We start from the raw sequence: 22,511 nt of genomic DNA on the forward strand, positions 1-22,511 counted from the left end.
GAGTATAATATACAATATGGCCTGGGGTGTGTGTGTGTAAACACATATACCTATATGAACACGTGCATACATGCATACACACACATATGTGCACTAGGGATTGGTCTGAGATAATGTAATATAAATGTTAGCGTGCCTTAAATAAGATAGATGTTAACTTCTCTTTCATGTAACTTGACTCCTCTTTTATAGTCTGGGGGTGTTGTGCCTTTCAAGGACTTAACACACTCAATGCAGAGCTTCTAACTCTGGGCCCAAGGTGACTGCTCCAGTTCCTACCATCACATCTGTATCCCAGCCAGTGGGAAAAGGGAAAGACACAAAGAAGTCAATTATGTTAAGGAGCATGCTGCATTGGCCAGAACTTACTAACATGGCCACACCTGACAGCAAAAGAGGCTGGAAAATGTAGTCTGGGCAAGCAAGTGTCAACACTTGAGGATCTGATATTAAAATTCAAAGAGGAGAATGGATTGATGGAAAGCTTGCAGTATCTGCTACCCTGTATATAACTGAAATAACATTTTCACAAAACGGTACTTACTCTTTTTAAACATTTTTTTAAATGCCCCCTTTATTTATTTTTTTTAAGTAAACTCTGTCCCCAACATGGGGCTCAAACTCACGACCCCAAGACCAAGGGTCGCATGCTCTCCTAACTGAGGCAACCAGGCACCCCTAAAATGGTACTTACTTTTTTAAACTTTTTTTTTGGTACTTACTCTTTTTATTGCTATTTTTAGAGAGAGAGAGGAGTGGGGAGAGAGGCAGAGGGAGAGGGAGAGAGAGAATCTTAAGCAGGCTTCACACCCAGCGCGGAGCCCGGACACAGGGCTCTATCTCACCACCCTGAGATCATGACCTGAGCCAAAACCAAAAGTCGGACGCTTCACCGACTGAGCCACCCAGGCGCTCCTGGTACTTAACTCTTTTTTTTTTTTTAAAGATTTTATTTATTATTTGACAGAGAATGAGAGAGAGAGAGAGCACATGAGAGGGGGGAGGGGCAGAGGGAGAAGCAGACCCCCTGCTGAGCAGGGAGCCTGATGCGGGACTCGATCCCGGGACTCCGGGATCATGACCTGAGCCGAAGGCAGTCGCTTAACCAACTGAGCCACCCAGGCGCCCCTGGTACTTACTCTTAATACCAAAAGTATTGTATCTATTTATTCTTGTCTATTCCATTCAATTTTCTTTTCCTTTTTAACAATACTGGTCTTGACCTACTAAATCGATTTCACATCCTCAAATGGGTTACAGCCCTCATTGTGAACAATGCTTCCCCGGGGCACAAAAAGCGCAAACCCCTTGACACAGCGCGGTGGTCTCTTAGAGACATGGCTGCCCCTCCCTCTGCAGCCTCCCTCTAGCAGCTGCCGCTAGCACTGTGGCAGCCCAGCTGAGCTCCCACACCCTCAGACACATCTTCGTGTTCCCCACCTCCTTGTCTTTGCACTTGCTGTTCCCTCCGTCTGGGATGCCTTCTGCCCTTCCCTCAATCTGCGCCCACGCCAACCCCACCCAAACTGTCAGCCTGGCAAACCGTCATCATTGTTCAAAGCCCCACTCGTATGTCCCCTCCTCTAAGAAGCCTTTTCTTACCCGGAAGTCCCCTGCAGGGTTGACACACCCCTTGGGCTCTCTCTGCTTCCGCCTACTTGGAAGCCCTTCTTATCCCACATCACAATTAATGTTCTTAGCTGTCAGCTTCCCCTCCTACCTAGGAGCCCGTCAAGGGCAGGAAGACAGGTCTCCTTCACCTTTCTACACCCCGCACGCTTCTCAAGGACCAGCACAAAATCCAGGTCCAATGCACATTTGCCGAATTGACAGAAGATGCAAGATTTCTTTCGGAGGAGGGGAAGCCTGCCCTGATCCCCTCAGGCTGAATGACTTCTGTCTTCGCTTTGCTCCCCTAACACTGTCATGGAGACTCACACATTGCCTGGATGTGATTAGCTGCAGAGGCTCTGGAGCCAGGTTGCCTGGGTTCAAATCCTGGCAGTGCACTCGACGTGTGACTCTGGAAGAATGACTTACCCTTCCCGGGCCTTAGTTTTCTCACCTGTAAGATGGGACAAACAATAGGACTTATTTCAGAGCATCGTTGTAAGACTTAAGTTAGTTCATGCATTTGGAGGAGTGCCTCGGAGACCCTCTCCCAGCATTCGGTATTTGGTCTGTCTGCATTTCTCCTTACTAGACTCTCGGCACCTGGAGGGAAGCTTTTGCAACACCCCGTGAGTGTTGACTTTAATTGGCAAGTCACCTGGAAATTCAGAGCAGTATCATTTCCATATCTGGTTAGCCTGTGGGAATTGTAATAAAAGGCAGGTCAGTGAACATCTAGCCACATATAACCTACTCAGGCAAAGACAGCCAGAGGAAACCAAGCCTGTCACATCTACTCACACTTTTTTTTTTTAAGCAATTCAACAAGAATGGCAAACAGAAGGAAACTTGTGGACTTGTTTATTAAGACCGCCAACAATTGGGCCCCTGGGTGGCTCAGTCGGTTAAGCATCTGCCTTCGGCTCAGGTCATGATCCTAGGGTCTTGGGATCGAGTCCAGCGCCGGGCTCCCTGCTCAGCGGGGAGTCTCCTTCTCCCTCTCCGTATACTCCTCCCCCTGCTTGTGCTCTCTCAAATAAATAAATAAAAATCTTAAAAAAAAGAAAAGACTGCCAACAATTCTTTGACCAAGTTTGAACTACCCTGAGGTAGTGAGGGGACGTGTTTTGTTACAAGCAGGGAGTTGGCTCTGTGCTAGGAGACAGGAGGCAGGATCAGATGGGCACTTGTCTGTTTAATGGAGGGATCTCCCCCAGGTGAGCGCTGGGTCTCCCAAACCCCCAGATCACTCAGGACCAGCTGCAGGAAACCAAAGACCACTACATTGAGGCAGAAAGGGATTGCACATAAGGAACTGGTTCCTTCACAATCTGCGGACGGGCACAAGAGGTTTGGTGCTGGGCCTCTGGGGTAACCCATGGCATCACCCTGCCAAACCACTTGCCAAGGGATCAGCTGCTGCTGCCCCCTCAGGAAAGTGGGGATCAGGAGGCCACCCTTGGACCTGTTGATTTCCAGAAAACACCACAAATGCAACCCAGGGATGGGGAGGTTCCAGCAGACAGCAAAGCTAGTGACCAAACACTGGAAGGTGGCTGCTTAGAAACAGGGTTGGTTACTCCACAGTCTTGTTGGCCGGCAGCAAAATCAAAGGCAATAGGAATGTAGCCTCTGCCTCCCTCCTTTTATTAATTAATTAACCAATTACTCAATTAATTAAAGAAATCTGAGTATAGTTGACACACAATGTTATATTAGTTTCAGGTGTACAATATAGGGATCCGACACGTTTTCTATTATGCTATGCTCACCATGAGTGGAGCTACCCTCCATCACCATACATTGCTCTGATAATATCATTGATTATCTTCCTTGTTCTGTGCCCTTTTCTACCTATGACTTATTCATTCCACAACTGCAAGCCTGTACCTCCCACTCCCCTTCACCCTTTTGTCCATCCCACCATTCCTTTGTCTTGCTTCTACCTTCCCAAGACCACACTCCGTGTCCAGTCTCCAGGACTGTAGCTGCAAGGGAGTCTGGAACATCAGGTTTGGGGGTTCCACTCTGAAGGCACATCGGAGCGGTTGAAAGGAACAAAAGACTAGTTGAGCCACCTTATCCCTCCAGGCCCTCATGCACTATGCTCCAGTCATTGGCCTTCTGACTGGTCTTTGAAGGCACTAACCTTGTTCCTGCTGCTTAGAACTTTGCATTTGCTGTTCCCTGTGGTTGGAATGTCCTTCCCACAGATCTTCCCAGTCCTGTTAAACTTCGCCTCTCCAGAAGGACATTCCTTGTCCAAAGGCCTCCTAGATGCCCCTCTCCACTGGGTCTCGGGGCTGTTCTGGAGACAATCACAAGAGGCAGTAATTACTAGGACCGGTGAAATCTCACTATCTGGGATGAAGGGCTATTTTATCACCTTGTTTCATTTTCTTCTTAGTACCCATCCCTAGCTGAAATTATTATTATTTTTTTTTCAAGATTTTTTTTTTTTAAAGTAATCTCTACACCCAAAGTGGGGCTTGAACTCACAACCCTGAGATCAAGAGTCATACACTCTTCTGGCTGAGCCAGTCAGGTGCCCCTGAAATTATTGTATATACTTACACGTTCCCTTGCTTATCACTTGTCTTCCCTCCTTAGAACATGAGAGCAAGAACTTTGTTTTCCTCTCCCTTGAAGCTCCAACATCTAGAACAGAGCCTGATGTGCATTAGTAAGCATTTGTTGAATGAACCGCTGAGAATAGAGATAACATAACACTTTGCACTCACCTCCATTACCTGATTTATCATATCATATCGTAATTACTTCCTCACATGTTCCCCTTCTTGATTCAGGGCTAGGACTGCATCTCCTTTTTTATTTTTGCCTCAGTTCTTGGCACAAAGCCCAGCATACAGTTGGCAAACCATGCGTTTTGATGAATGAATAAAAGAAGAAAGAAAGAGAGAGAGAGAAAGCATGAATGCACATGTTTAGGGAGCATAAGTGTGTTCCAGGATGTCCGAGGGTGGAGATGGAGAGTGGTTATTTTACAAAGGTGATACAATGATAAATAAAATCGTCTCAATTAGGGGCATCTGGGTGCCTCAGTTGGTTGAGCATCCGACTCTTGGTTTTGGCTCAGGCTGTGATCACAGGGTCGTGGGATGGAGCCCCTTGTTGGACTCCGAGCTCAGTGGGGAGGCTGCTTGAACAGTCTCTCCCTCTGCCCCTCCCCCACCGCCGCTCTCTCGCTCTCAAATAAATAAATAAATAAATATTTAAAAAAAATCATCTCAGTTCAGAAAATGCAAGAGATCCTCAGATCAGAGGGTGAAGCAGGTGGGGTTGGGCCAAGGTCAGCTTGGCTGGCAGGAGCCTAGCCTGGGTTGAGGAAGGAAGATGGAAAGAACTGGGGATGCTTGGCCAGGAGTCGCAAACTGTCTACTTGCAGAACTGAGAGGACTTCTAGTTGCTTGGGCACTTTTTACAACTGCTTTCTCCCAATCCCTCTGAAAGGGATCATTTGTTTCCCTAAAACTCTGAGAAGCAGGATGGCTCAAATTCCAGTCTCCACGTCATTCATAGACTATGTCTTGTCAGTGTTACATTGTTGGGGCAAGAGAAAAATCAAACATCCCCTTTTATTTTATTTTATATTTGTTTATTTATAAAAGATCTTATTTATTTATTTATTTATTTATTTATTTAAAGGTTTTATTTTTAAATAATCTCTATACCCAACTTGAACTCACAAACCTGAGATCAAGACTCACATGCTCCACTGACTGAGCCAGCCAGGTGCCCCCAAACAACTTTCACAGAAGATGCTGTCTGGTGTTGCCCCTTTTGGGAATTATTTCTGAAGAGGAAAGGCAGCCTTGATAGGAGGCAGAAGCAACTGTTAGAAAAGCATAAAGCCTGAGCATTTTTTTTTTACCTTTTTATATCTTTATTTTTATTTTTTTATTTTATTTTTTAAAGTAATCTCTACACCCAACTTGGGGCCTGAACTCACAACCCCAAGATCAAGAGTTGCATGCTCCACCGTCTCAGCCAGCCAGGCGCCCCAAACCTTTTTATATCTTTAATGTGTAAGTTATTTCTGCGGCACCTGGGTGGCTCAGTTGGTTAAGCATTCAACTCTTGATTTCTGCTCAGGTCATGATCTCAGGGTTGTGAGATCGAGCACCTAAATGGGCTCCGCACTGGGCATGGAGCTTGCTGAAGATTCTCTCTCTCCTTCTCCCTCTGCCCCTCCCATCCCCCTCTAAAAAGAAATGTAAGTTATTTCTGACAATCACCAGATAATTGTTTGATTCAGCCTTTTACATATACACAAACACACAGACAACATGTCATAAACACAAATACATAAATATGCACACACACAAACCACAACATATACAAACACACCCGAACATTCACATACACAAACACAGGAAAACAAGCACACACATTCACATGCACAAACACATACACAGAAAGCCCTTGTTTGTGAAAATTAATACGGTCAGAAGGCATTTGTAAAACCTATGTCCAGGGAAGAAAATCATAATTCATTTAGGAAAAAAAAAGTAAGCATTTTTAAATTTTTACTTTATTTATTTATTTTTAAAGATTTTATTTATTTATTTGAGAGAGAGAGACAGAGACAAAGCATGAGCAGGGGCGAGGAGGCAGAGGGAGAGGGAGGAGCAGGCCCCCCACTGAGCAGGGAGCCCGATGCGGAGCTTGATCCCAGGACCCTGAGATCGTGACCTGAACTGAAGGCAGAGGCCTCACCTACTGAGCCACCCGGCTGCCCCTGTGAGCATTTTTTTAGGGTTCGAACTCACAACCCCAAGATCAAGAGTCACACCCTCCTCTGACTGACCCAGCCAGGCGCCCATATTTAACCATTTAAACAAGCTCCTATTTTACTAACAACTGGTGAGGGGATGGCAGGGAAGGGAAAGGACGCTGGGGAGAGTTTCACTGAGCAGCTTACCCACGTGAAAGGCTGTCTCAAGAGTCAGGGGCTGGCTCTCAGAGGCCTTTATTAATCTCTTATCGGGTGGGCCAATGGATTGGAAAAATCAGCAAAGCATCAGGCCATGGGTAGAGACTGGTGGTTGAGAGAGACCAAAGAAAGGGAAAGAGTGGCTTTGAGGGGCGCCTGGGTGGCTCAGTCGGTTAAGTGTCTGCCTTCAGCTCAGGTCATGATCCCAGAGTCCTGGGATCGAGCCCCACGTCGGGCGCCCTGCTCAGTGGGGAGCCTGCTTCTCCTTCCGCCTCTGCCCTTCCCCCCTGCTCTCTCTCTCTCTGTCAAATAAATAAATAAAATCTTAAAAAAAAAAGAGAGAGAGAGAGAGGGCTTCGAGGGCTGATGATAGTAGCAATTGATGTGGGCATTTCTGGGAGAAAGGAGGCAGGGGGAATGGGGACCTAGGCCCTGAGAAGAAAGAAGTAAAACAGATGGAAACATTTGACACATCTTGAAACCGGCGGGGAGAAGTGAACCCAGAATGAAGTCTGTCCTCAAGACGTGGCTGCTAGGAGAAACTTGGAGTTATGGGTGATAGCAGTGAGGCGGAGAAGATGTTTAGAAATATTTAGTGGTTGTGTGCTTAAGAGCAAACACATTCTGGGAGCAGCCAGCAGAGGCCGTGGGAAAAGGGGAGACCCTCTTCTCTCTGGGGAAGTTCGTGTCTGCTTGCTTCCTCTTGACACTATCGTCCCCTACACAGATCCGCTTCCTTCAACCTGAGGTAGCTCTGCTATCCCAGGGCTATCTGCACCTTCTCAGGCTGCCACCCTTCTGTTTCCTCTCCTCTCTTCTCACGGCTCTTTCGGCTACAGCTTAAATGTCTCTTCCTCCAAGAAGACTTCCCTGACTCTCCATTCTTCAAGAGTTAGGACTCCTCCTATGGCCCCCAGTGCTTCCCTCAGCACCCATCATATGGGTCCAAAAGGTCCTGAGTGACTCAGCCCTCCTTAGGCTGGGAGCTTCTTGAAATGCAGCCTGTGTCTTACTTTCTAGATATTCCCCAGTTCCTATCTCAGGGCCTGCGACACAGCAGACACTCAGCAAACCTAGCGAAGCAAGGGAGGACGGAAGGCCAGAGATCTTCACGGCCCTGGCGGGGCGGGGCGTGGCGGTGACAGCTCTCGGAATATGCCCTTTCCAGGGACACCTGCACTCTTTGGGAAAGGCTTGTTTTAGGCTTGGCGAGGTTGAGCTGCAAGATGAGGTATTTCTAGTGTCAGCAGCTGGTGCAAAGGAAAAGAGTTAGGGAAGGAGGGGAGGGATGAGGAAGCTGAAATTGTATCCCTTGCGAATATTTCCCACCTGTAACTTTCTGCAGACTCCAGAAGTGAGAGAAAAAAGGAGAAGGAAGAGGAGGCTGAAGAGCTGTAGGACTTTGCCTGTGTCTACCATAATGACCAGGTGGAACACGGGCGACAGTCGCTCTTTCTATTCTGCCGAAGGTCTGTGTCCATTCATTCCACAAATATTGATCGAGCACATACTATGTGCCAGGTATTGTTCTAGGTGCTGGGAAAACAGCAATGAAGAAAATATGGTGCTTATATTTTAGGGGGTAGAGGAGGTAACTATGTATAGTAAGTCAGGTGATAATACGTGTTATGAAAAAAATAAAGCAGGCAAAGTGGGTTACAGAGGGAGTGGGGAGGGGCTGGGTTCATATAGGCTGGTAGGGAGAGCCTCTCCCATGAATTTTGAGCAGATATCTGAAAGAAACAAGAGAGGAAGGCAGGGGATCTGGAGTGAGAACGTTCCAGACTGAAGGAAAAACAGGTGCAAAGGCCCTGAGGCTGGCATGTGCTGGGTGTGGGGGAGGAACAGCAGGGAGGCCAGTTTGGCTGGAGCAGAGGGAGGGCAGAGAGCAGTCAGAAGGGAGATCAGAGGGATGACAGGGAGCATTTCCAACGTCTGGAGGTCAGGGAGATGAGAAGGGCCAATGAGGCAGATGGCAAATGGAGAGTGATGGCCCTGGTGTCCCAAGACCAAAAGAGAGAGCACTGTTTGCAGGTCAGGGAGGTCAAAAGCCATGGAGCAGTCTGGCACGCTAGAGAAAGCTGAGTTCAGGACTGGGCAATGTGGAGACCACCTTACCAAGAGCAGACTCGGTGGAGTGGAGCACCGGGTTCTAGAGAGAACGGGAAGCTGGGATGGGGAGGCCGACAGACAGACAATACTTTGAGGAGTCCTAGTGTAGAGGGGCGCACAGCCTTGTATCTGATCATCTTAAGTTTCCCGGCGTCAGGTAACTCTTAGCTGAGCTGATTCCTGGAACTCTGCTTCCCTCTCCATCTCTTCTGTACACAGGTCTCTGGTCTCCCAACCTCCCCATCGGTACCCCAGCTGAGAAGGGGGATTAGAGCCTGAAGTCAGCCCATGTTTTATTTTTTGTTTCTGGTACCAGTCAAGGCACGCCTTGTTAGACTAGGGCGGGGACGCACACTGTTAGTCCTCAGTCATCAGCTTGAGGCTCCCTAAATCCCTCCTCAGCCACCCCGAGAGGATCTGGTTGGGAAGGCAAACAGCGCTAAGCAAAAGCTTATTGCTGACTGCCATCTGGTGGTCATTTTAGGAACTGGCCTGGGTCCAAATCTGGGACTCGCAGGGTGGTGCGAAGAGTTGAGTGAATCGTTAGAAGAGCACCAGGCACTTATCAAGTGTTTGGTAAAAAGTGGGCTACTGTCATTATGCTCGCGGTTTGGAGGAATGTGGTTAAAATAAATGTGTCCCTTGACTTCACTTCCAACAGTTCTTGAATGAAAAGGAAATATCCTAAAAGGAGGTCCCTCTTTTTTTTTTTTTTTTTTTTATCTTGGTAAAGATAAGAGTGCTTCAGGGAACCAAGTAGGATATTGTGTATACAGTCAGATGATCTAGATTCAAATTCTGCTTTTGCTACTGTGTGACCTCAATCAAATCACTTAAGTGCCCTGAGTCTCCGTTTCACCAAGCCATAAAATGGGAGCATTAGAATTAAAACAACACCAGGTAGTGAATGTCGAGAGCTCTCAGTAAAAGATGCTCTCCTTTAGTTAATAGTAGATGGTATCGTCTCTCAACGTGTATACACAATATCCTACTTGGTTCGCTGAAGCACTCTTATCCTTACCAAGATAAAAAAAAAAGAGGGACCTTCTTTTAGGATACTTCCTTTTCATTCAAAAACTGTTGGAAGTGAAGTCAAGGGACACATTATTTGCTCTAATGTAGTGGTTTTCAGGGCACCTGGCTGGCTCCGTTGGAAGAGTGTGAGACTCTTGATCTCAAGGTCATGGGTTCGGGCCCCACATTCGGTGTAGAGATTACTAAAAAATAATGAATAAACTTAAAAAGTAAATAAAGTAGTGGTTCTCAACTGGAGGCCATTTTGTCTTCCCAGGGAACATTTAGCAACGTCTGGAGATATTTTTGGTTGTCACAAGGGTGAGGGGATGCTACTGGCGTCCAGTGGGTAGAAGTGACAGATGCTGCTAAACATCCTCTAATGCAGGGAACAGCCCGCTACAGGACAGAATTATCCCATCCAAAATGTCAATAGTCCTTAAACTGAAAAAAATCCTGGAGCTTTCTTAAATGCGGATCTTCTTGCCATGTTATGGACCAATAGGACCATACCTATCGGAAAAGTACGAGAGTGCAGAGTGATATATGAAGCTGGAAAGAGATTCCTTGTACGATTATACGCAGGAGCAAAATGAGGCTCCAGATTACCGTGCTCTCCCATATGGTAGCCATGAGCCGGCCATATGTGGCTACTGAAATTGAAATTACTTAAAATGGAAAAAAAGTTTTTTATTGATCCCTGGGTTGTAATAGCCACCTTCCAAGTGTTCCGTAGCTATAGGTGACTAGTGGACAGCACAGATACAGGACATTTTCATCAGCATAGAAAGTTCTACAGGACAAGCATTGCTCCACAAGGGCTCAGCAGAACCAGGCATTGGTGGGACAATCCCCAAAAGAAAAATGAGAAACTAAGGATGTGCAGGGAGTGGGGGGAATCATGAGAAGTAACAGCATACACCCATGAGCTGGTTAAGAACAAAGGAGGTATATAATAAAAGGCGAAAACAGGTTACAAACACATGCACAGTAACTGATCCAGGCAACCCACCCTCCCCCAAGAATACTCTTCAGCGCATAGAACTCAAGAACCCTGAGAAGGTAAGCAGAATCAACAGAAGGCAGGCTAGGGAGAAGGGGAGCTATTGCTGGGGAGCCCCTCTCTTTCTCTTCTTCCTGGCACGGTTCAGTTCAACTTGCGGTACAACGTTCCCATCCCAACAGGGGGCCACGAATCGACCATACTGATGGAGGAATGCCTGCGGCGGCCTATTTTACTTAAGATCTTGGGGTCCTTGTAAAGGGTGTAGGTATGCTTGGTGAGGAAAGGCAGACAGAGGAAGTGCAAGAGCATACGGGAGATTTGGAAGATCAAGTACAGGTAACTCAGCTCCTTGAACTGCTCTTTGATGATCCTGTTGATGCGCACGACCATGGAGAAACTGATGAGCTCGTAGGTGATGACCCACATGCCATAGCACAGCAGCCCCATGTACTTGTTCCAGCGGATGCTGTAGAGAAGCAACAGGCTGAACATGATGGTGATGGTGGATAAGACAACGCTGATGCTCTTCTTGTGGGTCATCATCCAAGACACTACCTCAGATTCGGTTTCCATATAGATGTTGACTTTGTCCTCGTAGCCAACAGCTGTGATGTGGTTCAGGTCAAAGATGAGGAACTGGATGGTGTTGAGGACAGAGAAGATGCCCACCACGAGGCAGATCGTCCTGTCGTTCATTTTATACGTGTTTCACCACAGCATCCACTGCAGGGGAAAAAAAAATGGAGATGCATCACAAGATGGTAGAGTTAGCCCTCGACAAATTCCTCGAGCCACTGATGTAAATGGGAGAGCTAAGAGTAAGTTGGTATATGGATAGGCAACAGGCCCAGGGTCAAGGGACATGGCGTCTGGCCCCGGCTCTGACTTAATGAGCTATAGGTGACCACGTCACTGGCAAGTGAGGGCCTCATTGGCCCAGGACACTCCTTAGGTAGCTCCCAGCTCTGCTGTTTCAGGGGCAGCTGTGCTTTAAAGTGGCAAAAAGTGTGTTCCTCTTGGTGCCTGGCTGGTGGGAATTAAGAAGCTCCTATATCTAGAATAATGATGGAGTCAGTTCTGGATTCTTCCCTGGGATAATTGTCTCTCTGAAGTCAGAAAACTAGCATGGGGGCGCCTGGGTGGCTCAGTCGTTAAGCGTCTGCCTTCAGCTCAGGTCATGATCCCAGGGTCCTGGGATCGATCCCCACATCGGGCTCCCTGCTCAGCGGGAAGTCTGCTTCTCCCTCTCCCACTCTCCCTGCTTGTGTTCCCTCTCTCGCTGTGTCTCTCTCTGTCAAATAAATAAATAAATAAATAACATCTTTAAAAAAAAAAAAAGAAAGAAAACTAGCATGGCTCCTCAAGGGCCTGGAATCATCCCTGCATTTTTTTTTTTTTATTTTGTCAGTAGCAATTGTTTTACTGTGGTAAAACATACATAACATAAATTTGTACCATTTTAGTCCAGTGGCATTAAATACCTTCACACTGTTGTGCAACCATCCCCACCAACCATCTCCAGATTTTTTTATATTCCCCAAGAAAAAATCCTGTACCTATCAAATGCTAACTCCCCGCGCCCCTCTCCCCAGCCCTTGTTCACCACCATTCTACCTTCTGTCTCCACAAATTTCACTACTCTTGGTACTTCATCTAAGTGCAATCATATAGTATTTGTCCTTTTGTGCCCAGCTTCCTTCATTTAGCATAATATTTTTCAAGTTCATCCCAAATAACTCTTTGAAAGATTTATTTACTTATTTGGGGGGGGGGTGCACAAGTGGGGGGAGGGGCAGAGGGAAAGACTTCAAGCAGACTCCCTGCTGAGCGCAGAGCCTGACACAGGACTCCATCCCACGACCCCTGAGATCAGCACCTGAGCCGCACCCAACAGTAGGACGCTTAACTGACTGAGACACCCAGGCTGTCCCCAATATCCTTATACCTCATTCCCCACTATCGTAGCAACTCTGTGTGACTCCAGAGTTCAGTCTTTGATACACAAACCTCTTGCTGCACTTCAGGCTCTGGAGGCTCCCAGGTCGGGGGGAGGGGGGAGGGAAGAAACTGTGTGTTGGCTGGTAGAAAGCTGCATTGAACCTTCCCTGTCCCCACCAAGCAGACTGCACTGTGTCCCTGCTCACAGAACAACTTCCAGAGCAGCCACGTCCCACGGTATACTCTCCTGCACCACTCAAAATGAGGGCCCCAAACCACACAGGCTTATTCCTTGGTTTAAGACTGTTTTGCAGATTTCAAGCCATTTTATTTACAAATCCCATTGGCTCTTTGTCCCTCCTGCCCCAGCCTTGGTTTTAGCCTTTAACGCCGCCCTCCTGGTCACTGTAAAAACTGCCTCACTTCTCTTTCTGCCTCCAGTCATGTTCCTCTGGTACATTCTAGTCACTCAGCATTCACTCAGCAGACATCTAAGGAGCATTAACTATGTGATGGATACTGAGTGTGGTACTAGAAATGCACAGAGAAACGTCCTGGTGAGGAAGCTAGACAAAAACAACAAAAAAAGCAAATAAAGTGTTTTTAACTTTTTTTTAAGGAAAAGAAAATTTACAATGCATTGTGATAAGTGCTATGGAGGAGGTGGTCCAATGCCCTCAAGAAGTAGAAAGATCTAATCCAGAATCACTATCTTGTACACCTGAAACTAATAGAACACTCTATGTTAATTAAGTGGAATTAAATTACAAACTTAAAAAAAAGATCTGATCCAGAATGAGAATCAGGGGAGGCTTTCTGGTGGAGGCAATCATTAAGCTTGTGTCTTAGAGGATGTGGCCAATAACTGGGTGGAAAAGGGAGGGACTTCACCTCTGGCAAAATGGACAACACCCAGGTAGGCACAGGGACAGGCAAAAGCCATTTGGGAAACAGCAAATTTGGTGTGGCTTGAGCAGAGGGGTAGGCTACAGGGGATGGCAGGGGCCAGAAAAGAAAGGGGACTTACCAGCCATTTGGAAGTTTCTCTGGAAGGCAGTGAGAGAACTGGAAGCATCTTACGGATGTGTGTATGTGTGTGTGTGTGTGTGTGTGTGTGTGTGTGTGACGATCTGATTTGCATTTTAGAAAAATCTTTCATTGCTAGTTTGGGGACCATGGGTCAGAAAGGAGGCTGGAATGGAGGTAGGCAGAGCAGTTGAGAGACTTAAAGGAAATGGTGAAGCAAGGCAACATGAGGTGTTGGGGGCCTGGGGTTGTGGGAGGAGTCTGGGATGAGCACCTGGGTAAAGGTTGACCCATTCAATGAGGTGGGGAGCACACTTAGGATGGGTGTGGGAAAGATGAGGAGGAGGTAGATCTGTGTTCCCCTGGGACATCCAAATAGACATGTCTATTATGAAGTGACCTCCATCAACCTGGAACTCAGAAAGAAATCTGAGCATTTCTGAAATACAGCTTTGCTGGATACAGGATTCTTGGTTAACAGTGTTTGGGAGGGGGGAATATTTTGAATATGTTATCTCACCACCATCTGGCCTCCATTGTTTCTGCTGAGAAATCAGGTGCTAATCTTATTGGGATTCCCTTATAAGTGTTGAATCATTTTTCTCTTGCTGCTTTCAAGATGGTCTCCTTGTCTTTGACTTGAGCATTTACTATGCAGTGTCTGTGATCTCTTTGAATTTATCCTAATTGGAATTCTTTGAGCTTCCTGGGTGTGTAGGTTAGTGTTTTTCAATAAATTTGAAAAGTTTTCAGGCATTATTTCTTTAAATATTTTTTCTGTTCTTTTCTCTCTCTCTCTTTTTTTTAAGAGAGAGAGAGAGCGCGTGTTCGTGCGCACAAGAGCGGGGGAGGGAGGGGCAGAGGAAGAGAGAGCATCTTAAGCAGACTCCACACTGAGCACAGAGCCCAACATAGGGTCTGATCCCTTGACCCAGAGATCACGACTTGAGCCGAAACCAAGAGTTGGACACTTAACTGACTGTGCCACCCAGGCGCCGTGAGAGAGAGAATCTTAAGCAGGCTCCATGCCCATTGTGGAGCCTGATGTCGGCCTCCATCTCATTACCCATGGATCATGACCTGAATCGAAATTAAGAGTCAGTCACTTAACACTGCTGAGCCACCCAGGCGCCCCTCTCCTGTCCTTCTAATACCACCATTATGCATATGTTGGTTGGTATGATTCTCACATTTTTCTGACGCTCTGCTTATTTTTCTTCACATTTTTTCTCTCTGTTCTTCAGATTGCATAATCTCTAGCAGCTATCTTCAAGTTCACTAATTTTTTCTTCTGTCAGTTAAAATCTACTCCTGAACCTCTCTAGTGAATTTTTTCACTTCAGTTATTGTACTTTTCAACTCCAGAATTTCCATTTGGTTCTTTTTTTTTTTTTTAAGATTATTTATTTATTTACTCGTTAGAGAGAGAGAGACCGAGCGCAAGCAGGGGGAGCAGCAGGCAGAGGGAGAAGCAGGCTCCCTGCTCAGCAGGGACTTGATCCCAGGACCCTGGGATCATGATCTGAGCCGAAGGCAGACACTTAACTGACTGAGCCACCCAGATGTCCCCATTTGGTTCTTTTTTATAACTTTTATCTCTTTTATTGATATTTATTGATATTCTGTATTTGATGTGACATTGCCATCATATTTTTCCTTTACTCCTTTAATCATGGTTTTCTTTAGTTCTTTAAACATATTTATAATGACTACTTTGGAGACTTTTTCTGTTAAATCTGATATCTTGTCACTCTCACAGGGAATTTCTTTTTTTTTTTTTTTTAAAGATTTTACTTATTTATTTTGACAGAGAGAGACACAGTGAGAGAGGGAACACAAGCAGGGGGAGTGGGAGAGGGAGAAGCAGACTTCCTGCTGAGCAGGGAGCCTGATGTGGGGCTCGATCCCAGGACCCTGGGACCATGACCTGAGCCGAAGGCAGACTCTTAACTGACTGAGCCACCCAGGCGCCCCTCACAGGGAATTTCTGTTCCCTGATTTTTTTTCTGATATATGAGTCAAACTTTCCTGTTTCTTTACATGTCTTATATTCTTTTTTTGTTGGAAACTGGACATTTTGGACAATATATTATAGCAATTCTAGGCGAGGGAACACCTGCAACCCTCCACTAAGCTTGTTATTTGCTTCTTGTTTAGTGACTGGCTGGATTATTTTCGTAAATGATATTCTTCTCCCTTGCACCTCAACCCCCCAAAAGGTGAAGCTTTTTTTTAAAGTAATCTCTACACCCAACATGGGGCTCAGACTTAAACCTCAAGATCAAGAGTCGCATGCTCTACTGACTGAGCCAGCCAGGTGCCCCATGGTGTGAAGCTTCTGATGCTGCTTGTCAGGGAGGTGCAGCTTAGGGTGGGCCCACAGTCGCTCTAGGATGGAGTGGTTTTGGAAGAACTCTTCTCTCTTTTCCTAATCATACCTCAGCTGTTAAGGTTTACTAATCGCTGGCTGATTGCTCGATTGTTTTCAGTAATGCCCTAGGACATAAATTGCTCTACAGACGAATCCAATCAAATTCAGGCTCTTTTGAAGGAGTAGTTTCAGAAGTCAGTGTTTGATATTTTTTCTGACCTCAGGAGGGTTTCTCCTAGTTATTTATTTCTCCAGTTCTCTCCTGAAAACTAGCTAGCCTACAGTTTAGGCTGTATCTTCATTGGATTTACATATCTCCTACCAAGTGCCTTTTGCCACAGTCTTTACTGTTTATTTTATTTTATTTATTTATTTCTATTTGACAGAGAGCGACACAGCGAGAGAGCAGGGGGTGTGGGAGAGGGAGAAGCAGGCTTCCTGCAGAGCAGGGAGCCCATCTGGGGCTCGATCCCAGGACCCTGGGATCACGACCCGAGCCGAAGGCAGATGCCCAGTGACTGAGCCACCCAGGTGCCCTGTCTTTACTGTTTTAAAGAGTGTCTTTAGATTTAAACCTCTCCATGCTCTGTTGTAAATGAGTCCAGTTCCTTTGGGAAGAGATTATGAACAATCTGTTTTATGGCTTACTTCTCCCCTGTCCTAGACAAAATATCTGAGCCACAGCCCTGGAACGGTGAGGGGGAACAATTACATGCTTCTGTCTTAGTGACATTCCTGCATTAGGAGCTGAGTGCTCTGTTCAGGAGGGAAGAGACCTGGATAAACAAAATGTGGTATACACATACAATGGAATATTACTCAGCCTTAAAAAGGAAGAAAATTCTGACCCATGCTACAACATGGATGAACCTTGAGGAAATTATGCTAAGTGAAATAAGCCAGTCAAAAAAGGACAAAGGTTGTTTGATTCCCCTTACATGAGATAGCTAGACTAGTCAAGTCATAGAGACAGAAAGTAGAATATTGGTTGCCAGGGGCTGGGGCGGGGAGAGGATGGGGAGCTATTGTTTAATGGTTATAGAATTTCAGTTTTGCAAGATAAAAAGAGTGCTGGAGATCTGTTGCACAACAATGTGAATGGACATAACATCATTGAACTCTACACTTAAAAATGGCTATGATGGTAAATTTTATGTTATGTATATTTTACTACAATTTAAAAAATTAAAATTATTTAAATCTTAAGAAATGAAAACATAATAATCTTTTTCAGGTATAGAAAAGCCGAAAGAATTAATCATCAGCAGATCTGCACTACAAAAAATGTTAAAGGAAGTCCTGGCGGAAGAAAAATGATACCTGTAGAAATCTGGATCTGTACAAAGGAACGAATAACCCTGGGAATGCTAACAATATGGGTGAATATAAAAATAGAAAATAAAGATTTTTTTCCTTGTTATTTAAAGCTCTTTGAAAGACAATTCAAGCAAAGATAATAACAATATATGATGAGGTTTATAAAAGTAAAAAGTATGATAATGATAGCACAAATAAGAGAGGAAAATTGGAAGTATAGTGTTATAAGGTTCTTATACTATATGTGAAGAGGCTTTATATCACCTGAAGGTAGACTTGTGGTAGGTTAAAGCTCTTTACCATAAACTCTTAAACAACCACTAAAATGCACAACAAAGAATTACACATAGATATAAGTTGGCAAAGGAGATAAAATGAAGCCATAGAAACATCAAATTAATCCAAAAGAAGGTTAAAAAAAAAGAGGAAAAAGAAACAGAGAATAGATGAGACAAAAGTAAAACAAATAACAAGATGGCCACTAAATGTAAAAGATCTAAATACTCCAACAAAAAAGTAGAGGTTGTTAGATTGGATTAAAAAGGAAGACCCAGGGATACCTGGCTGACTCAGTCAGTAGAGTATGCAAACCACCCCCCCCCTTTTTTTAAAGATTTTATTTATTTATTTGACAGAGAGAGAGAAAGATCACAAGTAGGCAGAGCTGCAGGCAGAGGGAGAGGGAGAAGCAGGCTCCCCGCTGAGCAAGGAGCCCAATGCGGGGCTCAATCCCAGGAGCCTGGGATGATGACCTGAGCCCAAGCCAGATGCTTGACGGACTGAGCCACAAAGGTGTCCTGAGTATGCAACTCTTGATTGCAGGGCTGTGAGTTTGAGGCCAAATATTGAACAAAGTAGCACATTTATAAATAACCCATAGATCAAAGAAAAAAATCAAAAGGAAATTAGAAAATATTTTTAACTGACTAAAAATGAAATACAACATAAAAATTTTGTGTGAAGCCATTAAGGTAGCACTTGGGGGAAATTTTATAGTACCAAGTGCCTATCTTAGAAAATAAGTAAGGTCTTCAATTAATGGCCTCAGCTTCTACTTTAAGAAAAGTATAAAAAGAAGAAAAAATTAAATTCAAAGTAAGTAGAAGAAGGAAAAGAATAAAGATCACAGTGGAAATCAATGAGACATAAGACATAAGGAAGAGATAAAAATCAATGAAACAAAAAGCTGGTGTCATTAAAAACTAAAACCTCTAGTCAGGCTGATCAGAAAAAGAAAAAGAGAAAAAAATTAACAATATCAGGAATGAGAGCAGTGACTTCACTGCACATTCTACAGATGTTAAAAGGATAATAAGGGAATATTATGAACAGCTTTATGGCAATAAACTTGACAACTTAGACAAAACGGGCAAATTAAAAGACACAAACTAGGGGCATCTGGGTGACTCAGTCAATTAAGCATCTGCCTTCGGCTTAGGTCGTGATCCCAGGGTCCTGGAATGGAGCCCCGTGTTGCCCTCCCTGCTCAGCGGGGAGTTTGCTTCTCCCTCTGCCCCTCCCCTCACTGGTGCTCTCTCTCTCTCTCTGTCAAATAAATAAAATCTTAAAAAAAAAGAAAGATGCAAACTTCTTTTTTTTTTTTTTAAAGATTTTATTTATTTATTTGAGAGAGAGAGAATGAGAGACAGAGAGCATCAGAGGGAGGAGGGTCAGAGGAAGAAGCAGACTCCCTGCCGAGCAGGGAGCCCGATGTGGGACTCGATCCCGGGATTCCAGAATCATGACCTGAGCCGAAGGCAGTCACTTAACCAACTGAGCCACCCAGGTGCCCAAAAGATGCAAACTTTTAAAGCTTACTCAAGAAGAAATAGATAACCCCAGTAATCCTTATATCTTTTTTTTTAATTGAATTTGTAGTTTAATACTTCCCACAAAGAAAATTCCAGGTCCAGATGACTTTACTGCTGAATCCCACCAAGCATTTAAGGAAGAAATAAATATCAATTGTATATAAACTCTTAAAGAAAATTGAAAAGGAAGAAATACTCCTTTCTATGAAGTAAGCATTACTCTGATACCACAATCTGATGAAGACATTATAAGAAAACTACAGACAAATATCCCCTATGAAGATAGATTCAAAAATTCTAAACAAAATTGAACAAATCTAATTCCACAATATATAAAAAAGATTATACAGCATGACCAAGTAGAGTTTATTCCAGGAATATTCATGTTTGGTTTATTTATTTTTTATTTTTTAAAGGCTTTTTTTTTAAAGATTTATTTATTTGACAGAGTACAAGCATGGGGAGCACCAGGGAGAGGGAGAAGCAGGCTCCCCATTGAGCAGAGAGCCCAACGTGGGGCCGAATCCCAGGACCCCGGGATCATGACCTCAGCCAAAGGCAGACGCTTCACCAACTGAGCCACCCAGGCGTCCCTGAATCTTTTTTTTTTTAAGATTCTTTTTTTTTTTTTAAGATTTTATTTATTTATTTGAGAGAGAGAATGAGAGACAGAGAGCACGAGAGGGAAGAGGGTCAGAGGGAGAAGCAGACCCCCGCTGAGCAGGGAGCCCGATGTGGGACTCGATCCCGGGACTCCAGGATCATGACCTGAGCCGAAGGCAGTCGCTCAACCAACTGAGCCACCCAGGCGCCCTTTTTTTAAGATTCTATTTATTTATTTGAGAGAGAGAGAGAGCACGTGTGTGTGTGAGCAGGGGAAGGAGCAGAGGGAGAGGTAAAAGCAGACTCCGTGCTGAGCACACGGAGGTTGACAGGGGAGGAGGGCTCGATCCTATGACCCTGAGATCATAACCTGAGCCAAAATCAAGAGTCAGACGCTTAACAGACTGAGCCATGTACTGACCCCACAACATGAATGAATCTTAAAGGTATTAGTCTGAGTGAAAGAAGCCAGACCAAAAAAGAGTGCATACTATATGACTCCATTTATGTAAAATTCTAGAAAATGCAAACTAATATATAATGACAGCAAATCACTGCCCTTGAGATGGTGGGGGGGGGTGCAAGAAGGGGAGGGGACAGGTATTAAGAGGAAACTTTTGGGGGAGATATGTTTAGGAATTCAGTTGTGATGGTTTTACTGGGATATACTTACATCAAAACTTATCAAATTATATATTTTAAACATATGCAATTTATTATATGTTAATTATACCTCAAGAAAGCTATTAAATAAACAAACACTTAACATAATGCCTAATGGGGTGCCTGGGTGGCTCAGTCGGTAGAGCGTCGGGTCATGGTCTCAGGGTCCTGGGATCGAGCACCGCATCAGGCTCCCTGCTCAGTGGGAAGCCTGCTTCTCCCTCCCACTCTGCACCCCCCTTGTGCTTGCTCTCTCTCTACTTGAAGTAGAAATTTGCTCAATTTGTCTTCCATCTTGGCTCAAACTTCTGACAGTTTCTGAAACTGAATGCAAAGTGACGTTTGTTGATCTATGGTAATGTATAGTCTTGTGCTGTCTTATATGACTGGCTTATTAAGTCATCAACAGTGATTTCGTTTCTTCCACTGAACTGCAAAATCCTCAAGGTCAGGCCTTGTACCTTGAACTTTTTTGTATCCTCCCACGAAGTCCAGCATAGTGACAGACAGAAAAGTTTAACAAATATCTTTTGGTGAACCAAGTGCAGTTTGTGGTTTTTGACAAATCTGGGGGAGGGGGGACTCAAGACAGAAAAGGAAGAATGATTTTCTCTATTTTTTATTCTCTACTCATCTGGAATATAGCATAGAGGACATAAGGAGAAAGACCATGGCACAAACCTACCCCAAGGCACCGCCTCTACCCCTTATGCCACAGCTACCTGAGATATAGATACAGGTCTGCCTGTCCCAGGGTTGGATTAGAGAGCTGTGGGTTGAAGGCTGATGTGAAGACAAGCACCAAGGTGAAAGGATTGCCAGACTGCAAGTCAGCTTCGTTTCATTCCCTTGCTGTCTTTATTTTGACCTCTAAGGTGGTGCTGACCGACAAAGGAAGGAGGAACTCAAGGAGTGCTGGAAATGGAACCATGTCCTTTCACCAAATGCCTTCAATGAGCAGGTGGTCCCAGTTGTGATTATAATGACATTTCTCTCCACGTTCCCCCCAAAAGGTGGTAGTAGGGGCTCTACAGCCGAACAGATCAGCAAAAGTGAAAGAGATGGAGCTACAACTACCATCAGAACCTGGGATTTTTGCCTGTGGAGGGGAGAGACAAGGGTAAACATTATCCACTATAGTGGCGGGTAGAGTTGATGATCTTTGATTTCCGTCGTGGGAACTCTCCATTGCCTGTAGAAATACGTCTGTTGTAGGAGATTATATTGCCCTGGCTTTGACTTTTATAGATCATGTGGGCATAGGAGATGATATAGAACATCCAGAAACAGTGCATGAATATACGGGACAGCAAGCCAAACCAGCGCACGACCCTGACCTCTTCAATGACAGAGTCATTGTTGGTAAGGATTTGAACTACAATGTTTACAATTTCATGGAAAATGATCCAGATGATGTAGATCACCAAGCCCTGGTATATTTGGGCATATACCGAGTATAGGAGGAAGCAGCTGATGATGATGGTAATGAAAGACAGGAAGAAGACAACATTGGAAGTCCAGCAGATGATGAGCTGCTTTACCAGGACGCCTGCACTCTTGGTCTGTACGTAATTCTCAGTGCAGTCGCTGCTCTTTATGTACTTCTGTTCGAAGATGAGGTACATGTTGGTGGCCATGATGGTGAAGACCCCTGATAACACGGTGCCCATCCTGGCAGTCATCCCAAACCAGTGCTGTTCTCTCATGCTGAGACCTCCTGTGAAGACAAACAGGATGCAGGACAATCCTGGTTCCTGCCAATGTGGTAAATGACCAGGGTTTCTGCTCCCTGCCCCCAAATCCACCCTGGAAAACCAATAGAGAGAGAGATGGAAACCAGGAAATAACAGCTTTGGGAAGACATTAGACTCTAAAGTCGCTTGGGAGTGGGAGTGGGGAGGAGGCAGGATGCAGTCTGGGGCTGGTGGCCAGGAGCAGATAAATGAGAGAAGTGGTTCCTAGCCCTGGCTTCGCATTCGAATCCTGCAAGTACCCATGCTCAGGCTCCACCCCAGACCAAAGAGAACATTCTCTGAGTTCGACCTAGAGATCGGTATTTTTCAAAACTTTCTAGTGATTTCCATA

General features: G+C 45.0%; 2 protein-coding genes across 2 annotated transcripts; both read right to left on the reverse strand.

Moving 5' to 3' along the window:
* Positions 1–10,500: 10,500 nt before the first annotated feature.
* TMEM217B (transmembrane protein 217B) lies at positions 10,501–11,881 on the reverse strand. The gene has a single exon (XM_006734006.2). It carries the CDS (start codon positions 11,391–11,393, stop codon positions 10,839–10,841), a length of 555 nt encoding a protein of 184 aa, XP_006734069.2. The 5' UTR covers positions 11,394–11,881; the 3' UTR covers positions 10,501–10,838.
* A 9,672-nt stretch (positions 11,882–21,553) lies between these two features.
* On the reverse strand, positions 21,554–22,132 carry TMEM217 (transmembrane protein 217). The gene has a single exon (XM_006734007.1). The coding sequence runs from the start codon at positions 22,130–22,132 to the stop codon at positions 21,554–21,556; it is 579 nt and encodes a 192-aa protein (XP_006734070.1).
* Between the last annotated feature and the right edge of the window lie 379 nt (positions 22,133–22,511).

This window comes from Leptonychotes weddellii, chromosome 8 (assembly GCF_054177405.1).
Source record: "Leptonychotes weddellii isolate Sample4059 chromosome 8, ASM5417740v2, whole genome shotgun sequence".
In the NCBI taxonomy this organism is placed as follows: domain Eukaryota; kingdom Metazoa; phylum Chordata; class Mammalia; order Carnivora; family Phocidae; genus Leptonychotes; species Leptonychotes weddellii.